The sequence below is a fragment of the Antedon mediterranea genome, chromosome 10 (genome assembly GCF_964355755.1).
Source record: "Antedon mediterranea chromosome 10, ecAntMedi1.1, whole genome shotgun sequence".
In the NCBI taxonomy this organism is placed as follows: domain Eukaryota; kingdom Metazoa; phylum Echinodermata; class Crinoidea; order Comatulida; family Antedonidae; genus Antedon; species Antedon mediterranea.
The window spans coordinates 10,609,744-10,637,267 of NC_092679.1; the positions used below are offsets into that span (position 1 = coordinate 10,609,744).

Sequence of the window (27,524 nt, forward strand, 5' to 3'; positions counted from 1 at the left end):
ATGTAGTAGCCTATCTGTATGGTGACCATAGAATGTGACTCGAGACATGACTAACTACGACTTTTAGTTGATAGAAGATTGACAAAATTTTGTTAAGAAGAGTTGTACTGTATGTGGATGTTAAATGAAATTATGTCAATAATGATAACACACTAGGCATATAAATAGTAATGTTTGTTAGTATAAATAATTTAATAAGATATAAGGAAGAAAAGCAAAGAGACCATGGAGCGGCTATTCCTGAATATACAATACTAAGTATCGTAGTTTTAAATTATAAATTTTAGGCGATCTTGTCAAAGGTCAAGCGCCTATAGTCTGTTACGTTTCGATATTCATTTGAGATTTAATTAGTTGTGCTTCTTCATAACCAGAAGCAAATAAATTTATTTTTGTAGAATAAATACATCTTTTCAAAATTTAGTTTGTTATCATATTGGTAGGAAAGGCATATAAGCCATGTAAATTGATGTGTACTGTAGTAATTATTCTGAATTATAATATCTGCTATTTTAAATTATTTTCCATAGCAACAGCACGTCTTGCAATCAATAATTTTGTATTTATTGTAAAACAGCAATTCAAGGTATAAAACATTAGCAAAGCCATTTATTAAAAATAAAATGCTATGGAATTACCAGGCTTACTTGAATAAAATAAAAGAAAATGATTGTATGGTTTTTAAACTTTTAATATTATTAAAGTTACATTTTTCTTTGTCTATTGTGGAAGCTAAACATTCAAATGTACTGTACTTTTGATTGAAAAATTTACTCTTCTGCAATGCAAACAAGTTCACCTAAGGTGATAACACTGGTTTTCACCAAAATCACCAAAAATAAATAAGCATTGAACTATAAACAGGGGAAGATTGAGGGTAGGGTTAATGGTTATATAACTAAGTAGAAAGCTAATATTTTGTGTCATTCATGCTTTGTACATTACCTGATGAGTGTGGACAGCTCATGAAACAAATTTGTAGTAATAAAGCACCATGAAGTAACCTAGTTCATAGTTTTTGTTGTTGTATCTTCATTGAGAGCCAGCCACTGATACCCACAGCATTGTCATTTTTTCAGTAATTTGCCTTTGGATTTATATATATTTTCTACTGTTTGTATCAATTTTAATCTGACTTTTTGTTGTACGTAATCCTGGAGGTAACTTTGGATAACTTTACCAAATTACGTCGCCTGTCCAAGAAATGTGTCAGGTATCGTCATCATTTACATACTTTTCTTTTACATCGTTCTAAACATTCGGCCCCTAAAGGACTTCAATTTTATGTCACATCTGGTATTCGTTTTGCAGATGATGGCATGTGTTCTCGTTGGAACGCTGTCCTTTACAAAAATGCTTGTCAACTCATTGAGATCCAAATTGGAAATTTCCGCAAAGTCCTCACTGAAATTCACTCTAGAACTAAGAAGTTGAAAAGAGAACTTCCTGCATCTGAGTTTCAAAACAAACTCAGGATTATCGCCAATGATTGTTGTAATGGCCCGAAGGGGACATCACAAATTTGGTCTATCTGCATTTCAACGGATGATTTCAGGGCTTTTAGGAAACCCTGCCGTTCGGACTTATAACAATAATCGGAGCAACACCTCTGATTCAGTTGTTGAAATGAATTGTCGACTTTCCGAAGGAGAGAAAAAACTTCTTTCCCGAGGACTTAAATTCTGCCCAAAACTAAGGCAAGTCGGCGCACAACACTAACTTTGGATATGGAGTCTCTCTCCAGAAGATTACGATTACGTGAATTTTTTTCTGATTCAGACAGCAGCACCACGCAAAACGAAGACACCATTAGCAAATTTAAACCAAAAAGTTATTTAGTTTAGTTATTTATTCAGGCTATTGAGGAGGATGTACAAAACTACGTCCCGGGTCCATTTAAACGTGACAATCTCTCAAAACAAGAGACTAGGCCATTGCCAAATTGCGTCAGCACAACAATATCATCATTAAACCCGCTGATAAAGGTTCTGCCACTGTGGCTATGGACATCATTTTATGAAGAGGAGTCCTTAAGACAGCTAAAAAATCCCCTTCATTATCGTAAACTTACAATGGATCCCACCCCGAAAATTGCAGATAAGATGGCTAAATCTGTTTCTGTGATGGTAAAAAAACACTCCATCGATCCTAAGATTGGACCTCATTTGGCACAGGTTAATATGAGTTCCAGGCCGATTTATTTCCTACCTAAAATCCGCAAAGCAGGCAGTCCTGGTAGACCCATTATTTCGGGCACTGGCACTGCTACAGAGAAAATTTCTGAATATGTGGATGATTTACTTAGACCATATGTGACTGATCTCCCTTCATACATTCAGGACTCCACGTACTTTATCCGCAAAATTAACCAAATTCAAAATTTACAATTTATTTATAATTCTGTTCTGGCTACATTAGATGTTTCATCGTTGTATACTAATATCCCTCATGTATTTTAAATTACAAACAAATTCCAGACAAAACACCTACTAAAGCTCATTTACGAGAACTGGTCATGTTGATTTTAACCAACAAGAACAAGAACTAGGAAGTCCTTTTGTTGTAAATAGCATTAATATGTACAATTCTAACGTTTAACGATAACTCATTGCTGTCATTTTTGTTTTGAATTCTTAATTGTTTTAACAGTATTTTACATGGCCTATGGCATTTTTGCAATCTGCATTTTGAATAGTTGTTCAACAGTATTTTAACATATATAGGCCTATAAATTGTAGTTTTTTCATAATTATGCCAAGCAAAATGAATTTCCATTTTAATGTGGACCAATAAAATTTCTTGAATCTTGTTAGATAATAATATGATACTATTATTATTATAGATATGAAATTATCATTTCAAATCAATTTGATTGTCCTTACATTAGTGGATTGCTATATAGTGATATATCTGATCATCTCCTTATTTCCTACCTCTCTGATAATGTTGCCACTAGCTCAAACAAGGAACAGTCCCTTCTGTCAGACAGAACAATACATCTTTTAACAATTTTTATCAAGTGTTTCTAATGAAACTTGGTTTGATATCCTTAATTCTAATGATCCCGACTTTGCTTATGACCTCTTTGATAACATTCTTTATGACCACCACTACGCGCTACTGAAAAGGAACAATACTAAAGAGAACAAACTAATTAAATCTTGGCTTGCTGAAATCTATAAAGCATAAACATAAACTTTATGCTGAATTTCTCCAGCCAATTAAATTAAATATAAACAATACCGCAATAAACTTAACTCCACTATCAAAAATGGAAAAAGAATACACTTCCAAGCTGTTTTCATCATGCAAAAAAATGATATTGAGTTGAACCTGTAAGACAATTATCTCTTTATTTAACACACACAAAAAAAATCTGAAATCACCACAAAAGCATTACTCCAATTAATGTGACCAACTAAAGACTAACCACTTGGGATTGGTAAGACATGTGAATGAGTACATTGAATATGCTAAGAATCCTATCAAGGACGTTATTGCCAATTATCTTATCATTGTTTGAATAAATAATAAAAAGAGAAACATCACAGAAAGAAGTCAGAATGTTATTATTCATTCTATTTTTAGTAATTAAATTCATTATTAAATGTTTTTTATATACAAATAAGATAAGACAAAAAAAATCTTCAATTCCCTCTTACAAATCAGTCAGTAAATTAAAAGAAAATATTTTAGATAGTTGGCCTAAACACATAAAATGTTGTAAAAAAACAGAAGAAATAAATTATGAAATCGAAAGAAGTTTGTTTAGATTTTGATCATTTAAACCTGTTTTTCTGTCGACGTAACGTTACGGCGAGATGCGCTGAATTGACAGGATTCGAAGATTTTACAGGAAAAGAGAAAAAACAATGTTAAAAATCTGCAATCGTTAAAGTTGAACCGGGTTCAGGACCGGTCGAAGGAATATTTTAAGGGGGTTTTCCAAGAGTTAAAGGCGAATTTTGTTAAATGACACTCCTAGATGGCCGAAGATGGTACTCTCGCACAAAAAATTCATGTTAAATGGCAACTCTAGTTCGCCGGAAACGACACTTTATATCGGGCTACAGTAGCAAACAGCAATACCATCGTATCCCGCCTATTTTTTAGCTGGTAAAACAAACATTTGTTTGCGTTCAATGCGAACGTCAGAGAATGTCCCAGATGAAGGTACTTCCGGTAAGGTAATGAATTCTATCAATTATAATCAATTAATACAAATTTGTTATTATTATTATTATTACTATCAATCAATAATTTTTTTAAAGTAAGACAAAAAAAAATGAAGCTGCTGCTATAAAAATATTGAACAAAATGTTAAATTATATTATTTTGAAATAAATGAAGTCAGTTAAACCACAATTTCCAACAATGTTGCTTAAACCGCACTCTGGAAAAGAAAATGTGATCTAAATTTGCAGAAAGAAGCAATTAAAACTGTTCAAACTTTGGAATGTCCGTAATTACTACAGAAATTTGGCCCAATATTACGGACTTAGGGAAATGAAGATAAAGTACTATGGCAATACTTAAATGGTGGGGATTTGTAAATTGTTAATATTACCAAAACCAAATAGATGATAATTAACTTCTGTAAAATTGCAGTAGAACATAACGTATTAACAATTAAAGAAATCGGGGTTGAAAGAGTCACGGAATATAAATATTTGGGTATGATACTATAATTGATAACAAATTGAAGTGGGAATCTAACACTCTTATGATCGCCAAGAAAGTATCTCAAAGACTCTACTTCCTCAGAAAGCTTACATCAGGTGGTTAAAATCAGTACCGAATGTACGAACCAACTTTATATACCATCGAGTAAAAATTCTAGAAGTAACGCGCGATTTACCGAATTTTGCCCTTACGTAAATTTTAGATTTTGATATGAACAAATAATTTGTGTTCACTCTGTTAGTTCCGTTTTGACAAAGACAAAGACATACAGCATTTTGCCAGCAATCAAAACAAAAGGTACGTGATCATCTGGTGTTCCTTTGTATGAAACAGTTCAATATTCGCTAAGTGGGCCCAGCTCACTGCAGTTTACACATCTGAGCTGTGTCATGTTATATCCAGGGACCAAAATGTGGCAGGGGGTCAGATCAGTCGCATATATATAATTTGGATATCATCATATTATTATGCAGCTAATTATCTGTTTTTTTAATGGTAAAAAAATTATTATGATCCGACTTTTACTTACAAAGTTACGTGCAATTTAAAACATTTATGTGTTGGAACTATCTGGATTATGTTTCGGAGAAATGTGCATTCAAAGTTTACCGGCGCGGTCCCACAGGGGCCTTGCTGAATGAATGCCCTAGCAACAGACAAGAGGACCTGGAGAACACGCTTTTATTATTGTTCTAGTTATCAGATGTTATTAAATTTCCTGACAATTTGCTCATGATAATACTTTATTTGTTTAGCAATTTCAATTTTGTCTTGATCTTTATACGCCATTATTAATTTAAATTTTTTACCAAGTAAAGTAAGTATACACTGCTCTCACGTTGTGTCCTGATTCCTCCTCCGAACAACATAGACAGCTATGACATTGTAACCATGCACAGTCGTGACCTTTAAAGTCATTGTGAGCACAATTGGCTAATCACAGCGCCGGATACACTGTGTTCATCTTTAATCACTAAAAGTTGTTATCATTGGTTAGGATGAAGAACAACTGAAATAAAGTCCAATAGAAATACCCCTCTTCAAATTACCTTTATATTCATAGTAAACGAGTCAGATTTCCCTTAGAAAATGGCGGCATATGAGGCTCTTGAAAAGACGATTGTACAGGCGAAAAATTGGCCAAGTTTTCGACATCTTACAAAATATAGCCTTACAATATGTATTTTTTACTTGTTTTAGGTGAAAAATTAAAATAAATAACAACATCGTATGATTCTAGAATACATAAAGGTGAAATTTAATCGATAAAATATTTTTAAATTTTGTTTTTTTCAACATGATTTTGCCTTTTCTAGGCTGCATCAGTTCGAGGATTACCGACAAGTGACTGGTTTGTCCGTGCCACAAAAGCGTAGGTAATTTCCAGAGAAAGTATTAAAAATCGGCAAATCGATTTTAATCAAGTTTACCGATGTGTTGCTTGCGGTATTGAACAAAGGGTGCTGTTTCCAAAGTCACTGCACTGATGATATCGTGGTAATTTGATATTATAGAATCGGTATAGGATGATTCCGAGTTGTTGGGTCCAATAAAAGTTTGACGTTAAATTTTTTCAATTCATTTTTTTTTTAAGGAAAACTTTTTATATTTCTTGTTTTATGTAGGACAAATGCCTATTTATCTATCTATTGTCGATTATTATCGTCCTACAGGTACAGTAGTGTAAATAGGCCTTAAACATAGAAAAACTGAAAATAATAATAATAATAATAGAAAAATGAATTTTAACAATTTTAAGCAGAACAGTATCACAATTTCAATTTTTATGTCTTGTAAATGGTAACGTCCTTTTTTGTGTACAGATTAATAGTTTTTTGCTATGACATTTTGTTTTTATAAGCTTTTTCGACTTACTGATGTTCTGCATGAGATTTTAATGTTTTAACTGTTTTTTATTATTGTACAAATGGTATATGTAATTTAATCTCAATTCAATCTTATATATTGCAATGAGTAGAACGAATAAAACCAGAAATATAAAATCAAACGAAATACAACAATTATCTGAATTATAAATCTAATCCCTGTATGTAACAATTGGCTAAAAACAATTAGTACAGATAAAACAACTTGCCTGTAAAACTAAATCCATAAGCAGCATAGGCTGCAGCTTGCCCAGCTGCTGCTCCTGCAAGAGCAGCAGCCATTGCAGCAGCACTTCCACTATTGCCTTTTCTAGGCCTACCAGGCCTTCCTGGTAACTTTTTAGTGTTTGAAGGTTTTGTACGTGGTCTACCTCTACTCCTCTTGGAATTTGGCGAGTCTGATAACCAAGAATATAAAAGTAAAATATGTTATTTTCATTGTCATATGGAATTCAGTATTAATTTCTTTTAGAAAATTGTGGAAGATCATAATCCATTGAGGATCGAAGCTTACATTATGGTTTCCTGTATTTACTGGAAATGGTGAGATTGTCTTTACAGTACAGTACATTGTGAAAGTGTCTTTATTCATTCATAATGGTATATTTATTAAAATTATCTTCACAGAAAAACTGAATTGTGACAATTTTTACATTATTAAAATATAACATCAAAAATTGAGAACCACACAATACATCATATAAAAACATTAAAATAAACGAGCACAACATCAAAACAAGTAAAAATTTAAATGACTGGCCAAGTGAATTGCAAAAATTACCTAACATATTATATTTTATTATTCTTACTTCAAACATATACAGAGAAATAAAATTATTTTCAATACAGAAGAAAAATCAGTTGCGGTTCCACTGACGAAGTTGGTTCGTCATGTATGGAATGGAGCTGTTACGATGTGACAGTCCGGAAAACAGGGACAGTAAGTTTTTTTGCACTTCGTAGGTCTCTGCCATGAGACTTAAACCTACTGAGTGGAATACACTCATCTTGGCTAGAAATTAAGGAGGCAAAAAATTTGCTACAAATTTCATTATGACGAACATTTAACTTTTACTTTATATGGCGAGATTATCGTTACAGGGTGAAGTTGTCTTTACAGGGTGAACTTGTCTTTACTGGGTGAACTTGTCTTTACTTGGTGATATTGTCTTTACTGGGTGATATTTCTTTACTGGGTGATATTGTCTTTACTGGGTGATATTGTCTTTACTGGGTGATATTGTTTTTACTGGGTGATATTGTGTTTACTGGGTGATAATGTGTTTACTGGGTGATATTGCCTTTACTGGGTGATATTGGCTTTACTAGGTGAGATTGTCTTTACTGGGTGAGATTGTCTTTACTGGGTGATATTGTTTTTACTGGGTGATATTGTGTTTACTGGGTGATATTGTCTTTCTGGGTGATATTGCCTTTCTGAGTGATATTGTCTATACATGACATCATTTTATGCCATAACTAAGTTTTCAGACATCGACCAGCTTATGTTAGTTTTGTCTAGAACTGCTAGGGATAAACATATCCCTATTAACCCTTTCACTGCGTATACCCGGTACTACCGGGTATAAACAAACGTCGTTGAAATACGTATACCCGGTAATACCAGGTATGAGCAAAACAATTATTTAATCGTATTTGCCTGTAATATATGGAACCCTCTATATTCTTTCGATGAACTTGAATAATTTTGCAAGTCATTAAAAAAATTTCCCAGCAAAAAAAAACGGCCCTCTATAGTTGTATTATCGTCTTGAAAATAATGCGCCCTCTATAGTTAATTATATATAGTATAGTATAATATAATAGTATTTCTATCTTGGAAAGTTGTTTTGAGTACAAATTTACCAGCCCCAATAGGGCAACATCGTGTTTATCACAACACACACAAAAAAAAATTCTGAAACAATAGTTAGTTTTTGTACTATAGCGAATTATTGGAAACTGTCATTATTTTCTCGATTTTGCCCCAAAACTTTGATTTGTGCATAATTTTTATAAAACAATAAAAATAATTTAATTTTTATTTTTTATTTTTATTTGTTATACGTATCTTCATGAATATCCAGTTGGAAAAACGTATTCCATAAGAATTTCTTATAGAAAATATAGTTTTTATGATTGAATAGATAAAAAACTCGAAATCCAAAATACCTGTAATGACGTCATGTGTGTCATCAATATGCAAATTACTTTTTTTTTTATACCTAACTGTAAACTAACCTTTTGCCCATCACACACCACAAAAATAATTACACAATTATCTCAATTAGTATTTTTTTGCAATTTATTAAAATATCATATGTTTTTCTTAAATATATATTACGCACAGAGGTGGGAATAATGCGCCGCAGTGAAAGGGTAAATAGACCCTTGATTAAGGCAAAGACAGAGCAATTTTCAGAGGAATTGAACCTAGTGGACTTTAAAGCATCCGATGGATGGATAACCAAGTAAAAAAGTAGACATGACATAAAACAATTGGTTATCTGCAGAGAAAGAGGCGATAAGATTGTCGGACTTTGCGTTGGTTATGAACCAAAGGATATTTGTAACTGTGACGAAACTGGTTTGTTTTTCCGTGCACTACCAGACAGGACACTAGCTGAAAAGCATGATGACGTTAAAGGAGTGAAATCTTCTAAGAAAGTAGTGATGTTCACATGCAGTATGACTGGAGAAAAGGTATATTTTTTAAATTTTCCTAATTCATCTTGTCTATCCTCACATCACGCAATCACTTATGTGCACATAATTTGTTTTTCTTATCATTCTTCATGTAAATCTTTAGCATATTTTAGTCATCTATATATAAATTTATGTAAGGGTAAAGTTCAGTAAATCGCGCGTTACTTTTATAATACTATACTGATTTTAACCACCTAATGTAACCCTGTTCACTAATGAAATTGAGTTAGATAATTAGTTATTGACAAAGCGAATTTGGCTTCAACAATTTGCCCCAAATAGGGGTGTTTTCCGATCGCGGTATACACTGTCTAATGGATGTCCATCTTGCAAAATACCCGCACACAATAATACGAGGATGCTTCGCATTTACCCTCTCCTTCTACGATCATTGTTTTTAATAGCTTAAAAAACCGGTTAAACAGCTCGAGTACAGCATCATAATGTTGAAGACAGGCCGATTTTCTTTAAAAAATACTATTTTTATAGATTTGATTTACGATGAATGGAACATTCCAATATAATTATTTGCTTTAACACAAGTACCTCTGTAGGTAAATTTATAGGCCCTTGGGGAATAAACCTAATACCTTTAGATATAATATTGCAATGCTTGGACAATACTGTAAATACATATTAACCATTTTTGGTTGCCATTTGAAATTTGTGAGTGTGGGTATTGATATATAAACACATGTACAAATAAACTTATTACTGTGAGTGTTGGTAGGCCCTACTTTTAGATATATAAATGCACAATATAAAAATAAACATTATTACTGACAGTTGCTTCTCAACGTTTGTATTAATTAATAATTACAAAAAATATAAAAAAATCGTTGTAGTGGTGTATCGTTACACTACTTTACTATTTCAATCGACTATGACATTGACAGTTTTAACAAAGTATTAAATTGCAAATGTTATTTATAGACCATCATGAACAAATATTTCGTTACTGAGTGGATAAAGAATATATTTCAAAATTGTTCCTTTTTGTACCCATCCTCTTCTACATCCCTCAACCCTAATGTTACATACAAAACACAAATTAGGTTTGTTTACAAAAAATTTGGACTCATTTTCTGACAAATTTCTCTTTCGGAAATAGGAATTATCCAATGGTGCAAATTTCAGTTGATTACATAAATCATCATGTCTATTTATTCGTTTCTGTAAATAATGCAAGACAATGTATTATAGTCCTGCGGTACGTACATTTCGAATCGCCAGTTTTTTTATGCTGAACCATCTGTGGGCTCGCTTGCGTACTAGTGTTACTCAATTTTTTGTACATGGTAACGTTGGGTTGTTTTCAGCTGTCTAATAACATAAAATCAGAACTCCATAACAACTTTTAAATCTTCACTATAGATAACATTAACCTTTAACCTTTTTGCCTTCACAATTGTAAATAGTTTTATATCTTTTTTCTTTCTTTTTGTTTTTCTTTATATTTTATTTTTGTTATAAACATGTTTACTGAACCACTTTGGAAATCAGTACATTTGTATTGAAAGTGTATTTCAGTTTAAAGAAAGAACAAATAAATACATAAACATAATCGTCTTATTTATTCATGTACATATTATGATTCGTTATGCCTTAACAATTGCATTATAATAGCATTATCCATTTTTAATAAAGCATCAATAAAAAGATCTTGTTTCCTCTTTAAATGGGTTTTTATTTACATTAATGTATTTTTTATCATTTTCGCTATTTAAAACCATAAACTGCCTGTGGTGTATAAAGCCAACCGAAAAGCCTGGAGGACTGGTGTGTTGTTTGATGATTATTTGACGAACTTGAACTGCAATCAAATGAGGTTTCAGGGTAGAAATATTTTATTATTTTCTTGATAACGCTTCCTCTCATGTTGGATTACAAAAGAGCAACGTCGAACTCACAAGAGTGTCTTCAAAATGTATTTTTTAACTTGAATTATTAGTTATTAGTTTACCAAACTAAATAAAATTATTGTCATTATTATTATTATTATCATATATCGTATCATATTAAACAGATATAAACAAACCATTGATAGCTTTTAAAGTGTCAGTATCTTCAAAAATAGCATCACTGCAAACATCTTCAACTGCAGTTTGTTGTACAGGAGTACTTGACAATCTTGTGCTATCACTACTCACAGACACCTGAAATTAAACATAACATGTTTTTTTCCTTAACAATACGTAAATATATAAATTAAATGCAGTAAAAAGTATTTTTTCCTAGACGTTTACATTTTATTTATTTCGGACATTTCACCTTTACAATGGCAATCACACTCACTGTGGTGTGGTAACAAAATTAACATCAACAGTATAAATATATAGTAGGAATTTCAGTAGGAAAACAAAATATATATGTACTATATTTACAAAGCAACAACACAGGGGAAAAGCAGAATATAATAATTTTTTTAGTTCTGATTGTTTCTCCGAAGCAGCTCTTGTATAGACATTTTCATAGATTTTTCCCTGATCCAGGCGGATTTACTCATTATTTTTCCCATGGTTAAAAAAGCCTGTTATTGTTTGAAACAAAGTGTTTTTTATTATCTACAATATATTTATCATTGGTATTGGGTTTGTTTTCAGCTTAAACGTGACATGAATCCATGGAAAACGATGTGACAACTGGAGTGTGTGGCCGCACCATCCAAGATTAAACATGATATTAATATTTAAAACAAATAGTTGTTTTCGTTTGTTGTTGTATGGGGTTGGGGACTGAGATGAGATATGGCATAATTAGTTGAAATATGTAAGAAAATATATAAGACTCACTAGGACCTCATCTAGACCATGGTTGGGACTGAGGTAAGAAAAATTTGAAAATCCAAACCAATTTTTTTTAGGTAGGGCTTCTGCGGTCAATTTAATGGTTGTCGATAAATTTTGAAATTTTGTTTGCTACATTAACCTAGATTAATGTGTTTATAAACTTTGAGTTGTTATCCTTAACCAGATGTTCTTGAATCTGTGTCTTTAAATGTCGGGAAGGTTTCCCAATTTACTGTAATAGGCATCAGTCCACACAATTAAATGATAGACCACACTGGATTTAGAATAAAAACAAATTACCTAAAATGTAAAAAAAAAAAAAAATTACCTAAAAATTATCAATTGTTATATGTTAATGTTTACATAATTTAGTAATATTATGTGGTTACAACTCTTTTATTTGTTTTACCCTTTCACACGATCGGTCGAGTGGGTGCATCACATCACAATATAAAAATATCCATCCGTGCATGATGCATTCTGGTATTTATAACGGGCCGCTCAAATTATTAGAATCGACTTTAAAACGTTTAAAATTATCGCAACAGGTCTATATGAAAATGATTATGCCATCCTATGACATGAAGTAAATGTTTACACTACAGTGATGAATTGTGTCTATTTTTTGTTATACAGTGTTCAGTAGTTTTACAGAATACACTGTATATATTATATACATTGTAGCATAGAAGAAATTACGAGACCCATCTTTTATTCCAACTTTTAACATGATGACGCATTAAAATGAAACATGACGATAACAACTTTATAAGATAATTATCTTCATAATTACATTCATACAAATTTGAAAAAAAAAAAAAAAAATCAATTGCGAAAACCATTTTTCTACTTTTTGTACGAACTGTGCGCAAAAGTGAGTGCACAAAATGCAAACGATTTAGAAAATTTATAAATTCTCAAAATAACCTTTTAATTTTAAATACGCGTACCCGCTATTGTGTAGCATGCTATTGCTAACATTTCTCCATAATATGAAGTATACTTTTGTAAAGTTTCATTGAAAAATATTTTTTGGTTCCGATTTTAGGATCAACCATAACATTTCATAAAATCATGCTGCGCGACTCTGAAATCATTTTTTCTGCACATCTACAGTTAGAGGTCAATCTTCTGACAAGTTAAGTTAAGTTAAACAAATGTTATGTTGACAAGAGTTACAGATATAGCTGCAACTAAATTCGTGGAAAGAAGATTAAGATAGAAGGAAAAAAAAGATCAATGACAATGTCAAGGGGTTATCCACTAAGTGCAGATAACCAATTAGTAAGTAATATTTTCGACACACAATATATTTGTTTTCTGTCTAATTTTTATTTAATGTATGCTTGTTAATGTATCTCATTGAGACTATGCCTCTGATATAAAAGTGGGTTCAGCTCACAGCCATTTTCAAAAAAAGTAAACAGGTAAATATGATTACAAAATGTGTGCAATCGACAAAATAGTAGAAATTTGTCAACAAAGTGTTTTATCCTCCTCAAAGTACTGTATGTAAATGGAAGTAGAGTGTATTAAATAATACGATAAAATGGTCAAAAGAACTGATATGAGAATAAAGGGTATTCAATAAAAAAAAATGTGAATACTTTGAATTTGGCAAAGTAATATCATTTTTTTGGTAAAGACAGTCAAGTATTATTCATAAACATACATAGGTAAAAAAAACATTTTAAAAAATGTATGCAAAAGAATCTTATTTAGATTTAATGAATATGGTATTTCAAAAGTTAAAATAATATTTTTTAAACAAAGAAAAATGTTTAAGGTCCAGTTCATACCTATGGTGTTAGGGATTCGTACAATGCTTGTAGAGTATTTGTGGAAAATGGTTGATAGAACTGTTTAAGCGTACAACACTGCTGTAATTAGGTTATATGCATTATCGTGCATATACCTTTATTGATTTCGTCACAACCTTTATTTATTCTTTCTTTAGCAGTATTTTGTCCGTCAATTATCTTGAGATAAATTTAAAATAAGTTTTCTGTTATGTTAATTTTTCTTTTTTAACCAGTAAACTAAATATTCAATAGAGAGTTTACGAAACACGACGGGAGCTCAGACAACGAGTGATTGACAGTGATAGCCACGCCCACTGGCGACACTGCGCCTGCGTAAGTAATTTCACCAGTTGTCGTCTAGTAGCAGACAACTGCAAAATTGCTGTTTTGCAGTTCACAGTGCACGAAAAAAAATTACAAACAATGACTTCTCAATTAGCTGCCCAAAGTATGTATGTTTATATTTAAAATGATCATCAATTAAATAATGGGATCCTAAATAATGTTTGCATCGATTTCTGATTTATGACCTAATTTAATAATAGATAAAATTATCACTTAAAATAAAGTGCCATTTGCTGCCTAAAAAAGTAGGCTAGAAAGAATAGGCCGCAGGTTGGCGCACCTAGGCTAGGCCTAATAGCTATTACTATCTAAGCTTAGGCTACTACTAGGCCTAACTAAACTACGGCCTATTCTATGCCTAGTCCTCCTACATATACTAAGTCACTAACTAGGCCTAGCTAGGCTGGGAAGGCCCTCTATTTTTTTACCTCCTATTCATATTGCCACGCTGTGTAGGTAGGCCAGGCCTATAATAGACCTGTCTACATTGGTTTACCTAGATTTGGTTTGAGGCCTAGCCTATAATATACTGAGCTATAACAACATCAATGACAGAATACTTTTATTCAGTAGTGTTATTGATTGATATTATACATACATTTTTTATCCTATTTTAGCAAAAAAAATATCTCCAACTAAGAAGTGGTCTCCAGAAAAGGATGACCAGTTAGTGAAGGAAATGATACATTGGATCCTTTCCAGTACAGAGAAAGAAGGCAGCAACACGGAAAAGTATGGAAAGACATTGCAGGCAATCTTTCACCATCTTTCGACTTTACTGTAACTTAGATGGAAGAAATGTAAGGGATAGATGGAATCTATTAAAGGACAAGTTGAGGGCAAAATTGAATAATGAGATAAGAGGGTCTGGTATCGCTCCATCAGCATTATCAGAAACAGAAGCTGCAATAGAAGATTTGCTAAGTCAGGAGTAAAATGCCTTAAACATAAGATCAGAGAGTGGTGATGCAGCCACAGCACGAGCTGCAGGTGAGGTCGTGAGGTGGTTTCCCGAATGATCGTAAAATCAAAATGGTACTGGGTATGACCAACTAGCGTTATTGTCACCGACTAGTCATCCATTCATATAAGTACTGATGTAGTAGCCTACCTGTACGGTGACCATATAATGTGACCCGAGGCATGACTAACTACGACTTTTAGTTGATAGAAGATTGAAAAAAATTGTTAATAAGAGTTGTACTGTATGTGGATGTTTAATGAAATTATGTCAATAATGTTTACACACTAGGCATATAAATAGGGATAAGAAATTGTATTTTTAGGTTTCTTCTATAGCCCTCTCTGTTTTTGATAAAGGTGGTCTCCCATCTAACTTAAAACCATTAAAAGATTACTTGCTGAGTCCTTTAAAGTGTATATACTGTATAAGGTAATTAATAATTGTGCAATATTAAAAACAATGCAATATCAACAACTTTTAAAGTAAACATGCTTATGTATTCTGTAGTAACATTAATATATTTTAATGTTCAATATAAAGTTTAAACAGTTGAGTTCATAATATATTTTAACAAATTGAATACACTGTATTACACACGGTACAATAATAATTGTGCAATATTAAAAACAATGCAATATCAACAACTTGTAAATAAGTAAGTAAATATGCTTATGTATTCTGTAGTAACATTAATATATTTTAATGTTCAATATAAAGTTTAAACAGTTCAGTTCATTTACAGTACTACAGTACTATAAATAAAATTGCCCTGAGACTTTACAGTATACCTAACTTACGTGTATCAATCTGATTGTATAAATATGATCCAATGTATTACTGTATTAAAATTATTAACTTTTAAAAGGTGTAAAATGATTTATTTTATAATTACTTGTATTGCCTGTATAATTTATCGGAAATATTCCTCAAGGGCAGGCGGATCTAATTTAAAGGTTTTGGATGTAATGTTGCCATAAAGACACGTGTGAGCATTTGTTAACAGACAACAAACTACATAGATCTTCCCAATTGCACTTAAGCCTATTTTTTGGGTTTTCTTGAAGTCCACAAATTTCCAATTTTCTATGATATCTCTGAATAGCCATTCAACAGACACCCTAGCCTGGCTCATGGATCTGTTAAAATCCTGTTGACCTTGTGTCAAGTTTCCTTTAAAAGGAGCCTGTAAATGGACACGAAGGGGATAAGCCGGGTCTCCATAAATGCAGAGAGGATCTCCATTTAGCCGTACGGCATAACGTTCTAACTGTTGTAATAAGTTGGATTCTCTTAACATGAAGGCATCATGGCGACATCCCTCTATTGGTCCGAACAGGTTTGCGATTAGTCCATTTGGCGTGACAACTGACTGAAATTTTAATGAATGTACATGGGCCTGGCAAACATTGGCACCATATCAATGTACCTGCATGGATATGCAAACCTTTTCAGCAAAATGCACAAAGTTTCGATGCCAGTAACTTTAAGACCGTTAACACATTTAACATCATCCTCTATCTGTAGAGCTCTCTGCAGTCGATAAATGTCTTCTTTTCGAAATCTTTAAATAAAATTGAAAGCATGTGTTGTAACTAAACTAAGTTGAATACCTAGCCTAGCCCTAGTAGTATAAATAAGTAGCCTATATTGGCTATAAATCATGAATAGGCCTAGGCCTATAATAATATTAAAAATACTGTATTATAGACAGACCAACAATTTATTAAATCAACTTGGTGACAATAAATTAGCCAAAAAGATTAGCTCATAATTATGCCAGACAATACTACTTTCTCTAAAGCCTACCCTACTGCCTAACTAAGTCTTAGTAATAGATGAATGATTGGCTTGTGGGTGACTTATCCCCGGACTTACCTGAAAAACGCATTACATTCGTCGTCATTGTAAGATTCCAGATTAAATTTATTGTAATCATTGTACTGAACATTTAAATTATTTGTTTTATTAAGATTATATAAAAGCAAATATTCCTCAGGGTCAATTATATCTTCATAAAGTGCGATATTTAATGCATCTTGTACGAAAGCCATGATGATTGTTTACAAACATATCAAGCCGAGCGTGACGCGACGTCGTCGTCCCATCGCGTATCGTAAACGAACTTTTTAAAGTGGACGACAACCAGCTTTTCACGCATCAGCGCGCACTGGTAATCCGTCGTCGTCCCTCTCCGTCGTGTTTCGTAAACTCTCTAATAATGAAAATCTAGTACTAAAAGGCTATAAACAATTCTCTGTACTTACCACACTAAGTGGACTTGGTATAGCTGAATCCCGGTTAACTATAGAATCATCATAATCATTACCAACAGGAAAATTGTCAGAATTGACATTGTTTCCTTTGAATTTTTTTGTGCCATTTTCTTTCTGAATATGAAAATAAATCATACACAGGGTATTTGATTTTTAATATCATAATATAAAATATTCAATACAAATTAGAATGTGAAACAAAGGGATTAAGTTACCAAATGTAAATGTTGAAGGGAGTCATATAGTGGTTACAAAAGTCAGGTTTGACATTAACACAGATGACAATTAATATTGATCACATGTCAGGGCACTCCTAACTTCATAGTGAATTATTTATAACCGGTGAGGTATATGTTAAAAACAACGTATGCTAACTCAGTGCTAACTAGGTGCCGTGACGCAATGAAATTACTAAAGATAAACAAATAATGATTAAAAGATTAACATTTTGCATAAGTCATATGAGTCATGGTTTTGTAGTGGAATTGAATGAAAATTACAGATAAAACAAGAACAGCTTTCACCATCGCGTTGCACCTTGCACTAAATACTGAATATTGCAAATGTTAAAATACGACTCATAAATTGTGGTCCATTTATCCTAGGTGTGCATGCGTAAACTAAATAGGTGCCCTGACGAATGAGATTTAGACTCTTCATTCCTCTAAATAAATCAGATCCTTTAACAAAACAAAAGCAACGGAAGCAACGTGTTCTAGCATAATTTGAGGCCGTTTTAATAAGATTTAGGTCCCCGGAAATTGCAACTATACTTGATAATTATATGAAACAAAATTACAAGTCTACAGGAGCCACCATGGTTGGGATGGAGGAAAAGAAAATTAAAAAATATAGAGTTGCTAGGTTCCCGGAAAATGGATTATTCTTCGAAATATGAAACAATATATAGTCTCCAGAGCTCTACCATGGTTGGGGCTGAGCGAAAAAAATTTGAAAAATAGAAATGGAAATTCACTTATATAAATTGATATATGAAACAAAATTATAAGTCTACAGGACCAGCCCACCATGGTTAGGATGGAGCTAAGAAAATTTTGGAAAATAGAGTTCCTGGAAATAAAACTTCTTATACTTTGAAATATGAAACAAAATATATATATAAGTCTCAAGGAGCCCCTGCCATGGTTGGGGCTGAGCTAAGAAAATTGTGAAAAATAGAGCTCCAGAGTTGCTAGGTCCCGGAAATTGGACTTATACTTTGAAATATGAAACAAAATATATGTCTCCAGAACAATCCCTACCATGGTGGGGCTGAACTAAGAACATTTTCTGCTTGATATGCAGCTGTCCTAACCATTCACATTAGGCATAGAAAGTTAATTCTATACTAGCCGGTGATATACTGGAATTTAATTAATTTGAAACGATAAGATGAGTAAATACAAATGTCTGTTTCTGCAATTAACCATACATATGGGGTATCAAAATGTAATTGAAATTGTACCAGGAAGGTTTTAAAATACATTTAAAAATGCCTCGAGTCTGGGGGTTTTGAAAAGGGGGTTTGGACAAAAACTACTTACGGTAGAAGGTAATTTTTCCAGTTTTCTCTTACAATCTACGAAAACAAAACACAAGAATAACATTAGTAATTCGGTATACCAATTACACCGGAATCTATAATGTTTAAATTTATAGGCAGAACGAGGTATAAACGAACAGTTGTATATACATACTCTGTGGCTCCTAAATACATTCCTATCATTTGAATGGATGTTTGTGGGTCACATGATAAAAAGTAAGTGCCCTATCAATCGCTCCACACAACAGTTTGAAATAAAAATACTTTGCGCATGCTACAGTGTGCATGCTACAGTGAGAGCGTTGTGAATGACTATAATTGTCGGTGGAACTGGAACTATGCGCGACTTCTCATAACAACAAAAAGAAATGGCGATCTCTGGTTGCAATTTTACTCTGTCGCGAGTGACATTACTAAATTACATGATGATGTAGACTCAATAACACCAAAATGCAAATCAAATATGTGGTAATCCCATCTTTAGATAATATAAAAAAAAAATTAGGTATCCTAGCCTATCCTAGGTCTATGTTTCAATCTGAACCCAATGTAGCCTAGGCTAGCTGGTCTACCTTTCATTCAATCTGAATGAAATGACAAGAATCTACTTAGATGTTATATAAAACAATATATTCTTGTCGCCTCATGAAAATATAATCTTTCATCTTTTACCTCTTGAAACTATTTATACCATTACGCTCATAAACATTCATTATTTGTTATACTAGTTGTCTTACAGTTCTTTTCAATTTCTTCATCATCGAGTAAGAAGGAGACAACTTCTTTTGGTTTTAATTGATCTGGTCGAAAATTACCACCAGATATTACCATTCGCTGAATCTTAATAAAAGAATTAAAAATATTTGTTAATCTATTAATGCAAGGTTATTTATTTATTATGTATAAAAATAGCAATTACCAATGCTGAATTTAATTGATTTACATTAAAAAACAATATATATTATATTGAACAAGGGCTAGTGTTGCCCAAAAGCTCTGCTAACTGTTCTGGCTGTTTTATTTTATCGTTTTGATTTAGCTTTTCGCTTTTTTTGTATCTCCATTGAGATCCAGCCACTGATACCCACAGCATTGTCATTTTTTCAGTAATTTGAATTTGGATTTATTATATATAGATATATGAATCTTATTATATTAATAGAAAAATGGTAAACTCTATACTTAAGTATATAGAATGCTTCTCCATCTACAATACAATTTGAGTTATGGAGCATATGTTTATAATATAATATACTTTTGGTAATGATTTTAACCACCTGATGTAACCCTGTTTACTAATTAAATTGAGTTAGATAATTAGTTAATGACAATTAAAACGAATTTAGGTTCAACGATGTGCCCCAAATAGGGGTGTTTTCCCAATCGTAGACACTGTCTAATGGATGTCCATCTTGAAAAATACCCACACACAATAATACAGGGTTGCTTCGCATTTTCCTATCTCCTCCTACGATAATTGATTTTAATAGCTGAAAACCGGTTGAACAGCTCGAGTACAGCATCATAATGTTGAAGACAGGCAGATTTTCTTTAAAAAATACTATTTTGATAGATTTAATATACGTTTATACAAATGTTTTGATTTGCGATAAATGGAACATTTCAATCTCTGTTCCACAAGTGTTTATTTCCTCAGGCGTCGTAAAGGCAAGTACACTCATAACATAAATTTGATCCATTTTTCAATCTGTGCTGCAGAGGTTGTATATAGGTATTTATTATGTACAATCAACTTTATTATTGCAGTTAAACCACCACCCACGATTAAAGCGAATTTACGATTTGCCACGAATAGAGGTGTTTTTTACAAATTGTGTTACCTTATATAAACATATATACAAATAAACTGTATTACTGACAGTTCCTTCTCAACGTTTGTATTATTTAATACTGTAATTACAAAAAAATTTAAACGTCGTATTAGTGATGTATCGTTACATGTACTGTACTATTTCAATCAACTATGACGGTGACAGTTTTAACAAATTATTAAATCGTAATGTTTTCCTGTTTTTAGTGGTATATTATTATTATTTGTAATACATGAAAACGATGAATATTTCGTTACTAAATGGATAAAGAATATATTTAAAAATTGTTCGTCTTTGCGAGCAAAGCGAGCGTACCATTTAGTAAAATATAATGCGACATTTATTTAGCACTATTTCGTAAATTTAGATACATAGAATATAGATGCGCGCTCTTTTAAATGTGATGAACTATGACGCAAAAGATGAAAATCTGACTTTTTTATTGATGTCATGAAAGTAGTAGATAGTTGATTAGAAATTATGTCAGTGTCTGGCTTTCGGCGGTCATATTTTAACGAGTAACTGAAGAATGAGCATCATTTTTCTTAATAATATCGTATTATTCTCTAGAACACAAAATTGGGCTGACTTTGGGAGTGGGACTATTAACCTGCTTTCTTTATAGCATTTTTCGATGTATTTCTGCTGGTGATTTTTTCCGTTTTGTTAGTTCTTCTGTACAACTCTGAAAACCTAAATCTAAAGAAGAGATATCAAATTTATTTGAACTCCCGCTTTGAATAAACTTTTCTATTTATACAATGGTAGAATTCATTTCTTGATTTAACAAACATCTTGATACAATAAATTCCCCCTCTGAATTTTGAACAACTGACGCTCAGGGCTTTTATTTGAATAAATATGGCACATCTTCAAGTTTCATAACATTTATTTACTGTACGGTATATTTTTAGAAATGAGAATGATGAGAATGATCCAGATTATGTTCAGTTGGTCCAGATCATGAAGATGTCGTCAATGTATCAAAGGGTATGTTCAGACTCACGGAGCTACGGTGGAATTATGTAAGCGGCGTACATATTTTTGTGTCTGAACCATGCCGCGGATTAGCGTTAGGGAGCTGTTACTCCGCGCCAGTGGCGTTAATAACTCTAGCGGGAGAGGGTAGATTTCATAACGCTAATCCAGTGATGCATCAGTGATTTTAACCTTAAGCAATGAAAATACACGACCACGATTAGCAGACAGCAACTACATACCCGTACCCTATGATACGACAGCGAAATAGCTAAGTCAAACGTATTTTCAGGTTCAGATTTTAAAGAACAGTAAAGTTGGCGTCAGTGATATGATATTTTCATAAATTAAATCAATTAATCAGATAATTGTCCGTGTAACAATTACGTTTTAAATTATTTTGAATTAAAATGCAATTCTACAAGTAGTAAGAACAAATCAGTATTTGAAGGTAAACATTATATAAATAAAAAAAAACAAAAAACAATGTAATTGTCATGAATGTATACATCTGCTTTGACCTGATCAGAGTGTATTAAACGCAAGGCATTGGAATGTTGGTCGTTGTGTCTGAACACCTTGGCTTTTAACGCCACGGATTACCGTACGCCTTGCGTAGATAACTCCACCGTAACTCCGTGAGTCTGAACATACCCTTAGTCAAACAAGTGGTTTATTAGGTTGGAGGGAGAGGACATTGGCCTCAAATCGTCCCATAAAAACATTTGCAAAAGACAGCGACATTTTTACGCCCATTGAAGGTAATGGTTTTTCCAAAAATAAAATTGTTTATTGGTTGGCTCCTTCTTTGTGTGGGATAATAGTATATATAAGGATATGAAACATTTAATGTATATCTAGTACTCAAAACAATTTATTCGATTATATACTCTGAAAAAAATCATGCCATGCCAAATCATTGCTTTGAAATCCACAAGTTTAGCTAAAAAAGTACATTTTTAAGCGTCACCACGCGCCCTTAATTTTAGAGCTTAAAAAAGAATAAATGACCAAAACAATTAATCATGTCAATCAATGTCGATGGAACTTGTAAAATAAAAAAAAAGAAGAAAAAAACCATCCTTCCTCCCCTGAAATTTATTATTTGACACTATAGATTCACATGACGAACGAGGTTGTACTATATCTATCATATTTTTGTCAGAGATGTTTTCTAATTTCAAGACCTTTTTCAGACTATAACTAAAATGAATTGTATTATAAAATATACTGTATGATTACTGTTATATATTGGTCTAAAGATATAGTTGATGAATTGTCCAACAAAAGATAAAGGCATACAACTTACTTCACTTTTTTCCTTTGCTCTTTGTAATATCTTTTCTTCAATTGTACCCTTACAAACTAGTCTATAAACTGTAACTTGTTTGGTTTGTCCAAGACGATGTGCCCTATCCATGGCTTGTTGATCAACTGTAGGATTCCAGTCACTATCATAGAAGATCACTGTGTCTGCTGCAGTTAAGTTTATTCCAAGTCCTCCAGCTCTGGTACTCAGCAGGAATACAAATATATCAGACCTTAAAAAATGAATACATGATGCTTTTGTTTCAAAATTACTCAGAAGACACCAAAGAATTAATCATATACAATCCACATGGATTAAAGTAAAAATTACAATAACAGCAACTTATCCTGCAGGATAAAAAATGCCCCTCTAGGTCCTGTTCTGCTGCTAAATATAACTGGTTAATAACAGTGTGAATAAATTAACCCTAATTTCTTGGCAGCAGAAACAGCCTGAAAATAACAGTATGGTTATGTGCCATTAGAGTGCCATTTTAACCAGTTATCGCTGTGCAACCTTCGGCTGCAACGCAAAATAACGGTTATTTGATTCACAGCTGTAGTACCTTAAATGCTTGACTGCCAGATCATATTGAATTTTGGGTAATGTTAATGTTATTAATAACGACCAACAACAAATTTAATCGGTTTATTTGGGAGAAGAAATTGAGCAGAAATGCGGTGGGCCTACAAATTATAATTATTTCAGCAGAAACAGACTCTAAAATGGTGTTAATCATCTATCTATATATAAAATGCACGGTACAACATCCAATCGGTCTGAATTTTGCACTCAACATCAATCTTGCAACAGGCTATATAAAAAGTTTGTTTGTACCAAATATATTAACTGAATTATAAATTATTAATTGAAAAATTAACCTCTGAATCAAAAGGCTACCAAATATGGAATTACCAGAGGGCGTCATTCAAGACTTTAAAAGCAGGAACTGCGCCAACGGCACCATTACAGTTGAGAGAGATGAGTCGAATAGTGTTTATACTGTATTATCCACCAAGATCAGTTGTAATTCACGTCCTATTACGTTTTACATCATCATGTAATCAACTCGAATTCGTAATAATGCGTATTTTACCCTTAAAATTGTTTTTTATGATCCATTTAACCAAAAATATTCCATACCAAGTGATAACTTCTCTCAATTGTTTTCTCAGTTCAACTCTTATAACATCAAAGAGATTCCGTGTAATGAGATTTTAATTGCAAAAAAGGCTACTTGGCTGAATCCTAAAATTTTGTGGATTTCCGGTTGCTGTGTTGGAAGTGTCCTTAGGGTATTGTTTTGACCTCTCTTTAAATAAAAGTATGTGCTGTGAAAATGTTAACATTTTGGTGGATCAATAGACACTAAATAACACAAATCAGTTGAGAAACGCATGTTTCTATTTTTTCCCAGATTGGCCCTTTTTAGATACTACTCTAGGAAAAGAGCTATATAAATCACTATTATAAAATAACAATAATAGGAGAACACTTTGCCATGTCTTAGACTGTATCAAGTTTTTTGGGTTTTACGAGAGGGTGATTTAATTTTAATGAAATATACTTTACAAAACAACGTTTCGGTCCGACTCAACACAGGCCCACTTACAACTGGCCCCGGAAAGATAACACCCAAAGCCTGTCTTTGAATACATTCTAATTGCTACAGATTGTTCATTTAACACATAATATTGTATTTGTCATGTGTGTGTTAAGGTCTGATTTACACACTTTAGTTTAGAAATATAGCTGGGTATTGCCTTTGCTAACAATTTGGTCTACTAGTTGGCAAGATAGATGATGAAATATGTACTCCTAAAAGTTTTTTTCTACTTCTCCTTTAGTATAGGATCAATTATAGACTTTACTTTACAACTCATTAGCATTTTCTGGGTATTTTTTACATTAATATAACTGTATGATTTACATCTGTCTAATTAATTGCCATAGATGTCTGGAGATTGCTCAACTGATCTCTGCCAATGTGTTTATAGATAGTTGTGTCATCCATGTATTTTATACAAGGCACATTTGGCAAAAGGTCATTAAAAAAACTATCTAAAATTGGCCTGATGGATTCCACCATTTAATGGCGCCTACAAAATATTGTCCCCAGTTGATTCTTTACATTCTATGACATAAGAAAGATTCAACCCACTTACCAAATTAACTCATGATATAAAAATTGTAAAAGCACCAACCTGCTTTGGAAATCGGCTACCATGTCTCTTCGATCTGAAATCTTTGAAGAGCCATCCAAACGCATATATGTATATTTACGATGCCACATGTACTCCTGAGAGATAGAACAGATGCATGCATGCAAGTAATTATATTAATAAATTAAACAGCATTATTTGTTCAGAACAAATTATATAAACAGTGCTTATTTTTGGATTCTAACTCCGTAAGTACAACTAGATTTGAGTTCAGGTTATCCGTGCAAATGCCACATGCACATACATTAAAATATGAACGCCGACAATTATTATGCCATTCTATCTCATGAATTAAATATGTTGACAGGGCTGAATTTTACCAATTTGTGTAATAAAGCATAACAGTATTTACGGAATACACTATATATGTTATATACAGTGTAGCATAGATGAAATTACGAGATCCATCTTTTCATCCAATTTTTAACGTAACATCATCAAAATGTAACATAAAAGATAATTATTCGTAAAACTAAACCCTACTCTGTTTCACAGTGTCGTAGATGATTAATAACATTTTAAAGTATAGTGTTTATTGTTTGGTAGGACCCTTATCGCGGAGGTGGAGTTCATTTGAGGGAGGTGCTTTATTCAAGGGATATGTTTAATTTTTTAGTTTTAATAATATGGTAACATATATAATCAAAAAAATCCTCTAATATGAAAATGGTAAAAAACGAATAACAAATGCTTGATAAATTGTAGACAACAGTGCAATGAATTCTACTACAAATAGTATAATTGTGTTATTATAAATATATACAATATTGTGTGTATATTTATGGATGGGCGTTTATTAGATAGTTCGGGGGGGGGGGGGGGGAAGGGAGCGATTTTTATTCAGGCATTTATTTAAATAAATACCATCCTAATAATTAACACAAGACGCAGATAGCCTACAGTTATTCCTGCCAGTTTACTCAATAAAACTCGGCTATCGGGATTTCACTCGATTTTAAACAAAATGTCATCAGATGTTCCTCTGTACTTTTATAATACTATTCCCCACAATATATTCCGATGCCTTAATTATGGCATATTTAATTTGATCTTTATTAATTTGCAGTATAATTTTTATTTTTTAACTACTGTACCTTCACACGTGCGGTCCGATCCGAAAATAAACAAAAAGGGTCATTCCATACCAAATCACCCAAAAAAAATGACATTTTAAACCCTACTTTCTTCAAATTTGCTCAAATTTGGTTTTTGGATTATTTTTAGCCAAAAAACCCGAAATTTGAGCGCCATACGACTAACGGTTCGCGCGCTACGTGCCGTCGTTTCTTCGCAATTTTGCGCAAAATCGACGCAGCAGGCTATATTTAAATGACCGTATCTCCGTAATGTGTGGACCGATTTTGTTGTGACAGGTATCTTTGGAAAGCTAAATGTTAAAGCTATCCAAATCTTCTATTTACTTTTGAGATAGAACTATTTAAAAGATGTATAACTTATTCTATTCCATTTGATCTAGGATTTGACCTTGTGGGACAAATTTTTTTTAGATGAAATTTTTTGAAAATTATCTCCTACATGATATTTACATAATATAAAAAAATTGGAGATATATTATTTTTTGTTTGCTTTCTAGCTCATTTCAAAGTTGGCTTACTTCAACAATTCTGGTATTTCTATACAGTGTAGATGCATTGTCGACATTATATCACTACCAAATTTACCTCTTAATACTATGGTTGTCACTGTCAGATTATTTAAGACTATAACAATGCTTTAATTATATTTTCATGCTCCATACAAAATAATTATTACTTAGGTAAACATCTGTACAACATTTGATTACCCCATTTGGTTAGCCAAGGATGTACAATCAGTTTATGGCACTCTTTTCACACTTTCAAGCAAATTGAATCATTTTTTTTGAAAACATTGATTGTTCTTTGCTGTTCATCATTATTTTGTATTTTGTTCACTTATTTCTTCACTCATAATTAGGCTATAATTACGTTATAAACGGCATGGACCGGGGTGACGATACGTGGGTTGGGGCAAGTAGGGTCCAGTCATTTCAAGTAAAAATACCACTTGCCCTGGTCCATGCTGTCTAGCTGCCATTTTTATGCAATTTTAAAACATTACTACAATTTTAACGTTTTTATAAAAAATGCAAAATAACCGCATAAATTTATAGGGCTATAATTACGTTATAAAACGGCATGGACCGGTGTGAC

The 27,524-nt window shown here is 32.5% G+C and overlaps 2 protein-coding genes across 2 annotated transcripts in view; both read right to left on the reverse strand.

The window, feature by feature from the left end:
* LOC140060354 (chromatin-remodeling ATPase INO80-like) overlaps positions 1-27,524 on the reverse strand; it is a 128,439-nt gene that overhangs the window by 23,905 nt on the left and 77,010 nt on the right. Inside the window, exons 24-30 of the mRNA XM_072106525.1 lie at positions 25,315-25,409; positions 23,111-23,342; positions 19,729-19,831; positions 18,993-19,027; positions 17,440-17,562; positions 11,314-11,431; positions 6,779-6,967 (exon numbers count right to left, since the gene is read on the reverse strand). Coding sequence (XP_071962626.1) covers positions 6,779-6,967; positions 11,314-11,431; positions 17,440-17,562; positions 18,993-19,027; positions 19,729-19,831; positions 23,111-23,342; positions 25,315-25,409 — 895 coding nt within the window. The remainder of the gene's footprint in view (positions 1-6,778; positions 6,968-11,313; positions 11,432-17,439; positions 17,563-18,992; positions 19,028-19,728; positions 19,832-23,110; positions 23,343-25,314; positions 25,410-27,524) is intronic.
* LOC140060849 (uncharacterized) lies at positions 16,052-17,226 on the reverse strand. The gene is made up of 3 exons (XM_072107209.1): positions 17,051-17,226; positions 16,658-16,736; positions 16,052-16,571 (listed from the first exon to the last, which is right to left on the reverse strand). The coding sequence occupies exons 1-3, from the start codon at positions 17,224-17,226 to the stop codon at positions 16,086-16,088; spliced, it is 741 nt and encodes a 246-aa protein (XP_071963310.1). The 3' UTR covers positions 16,052-16,085.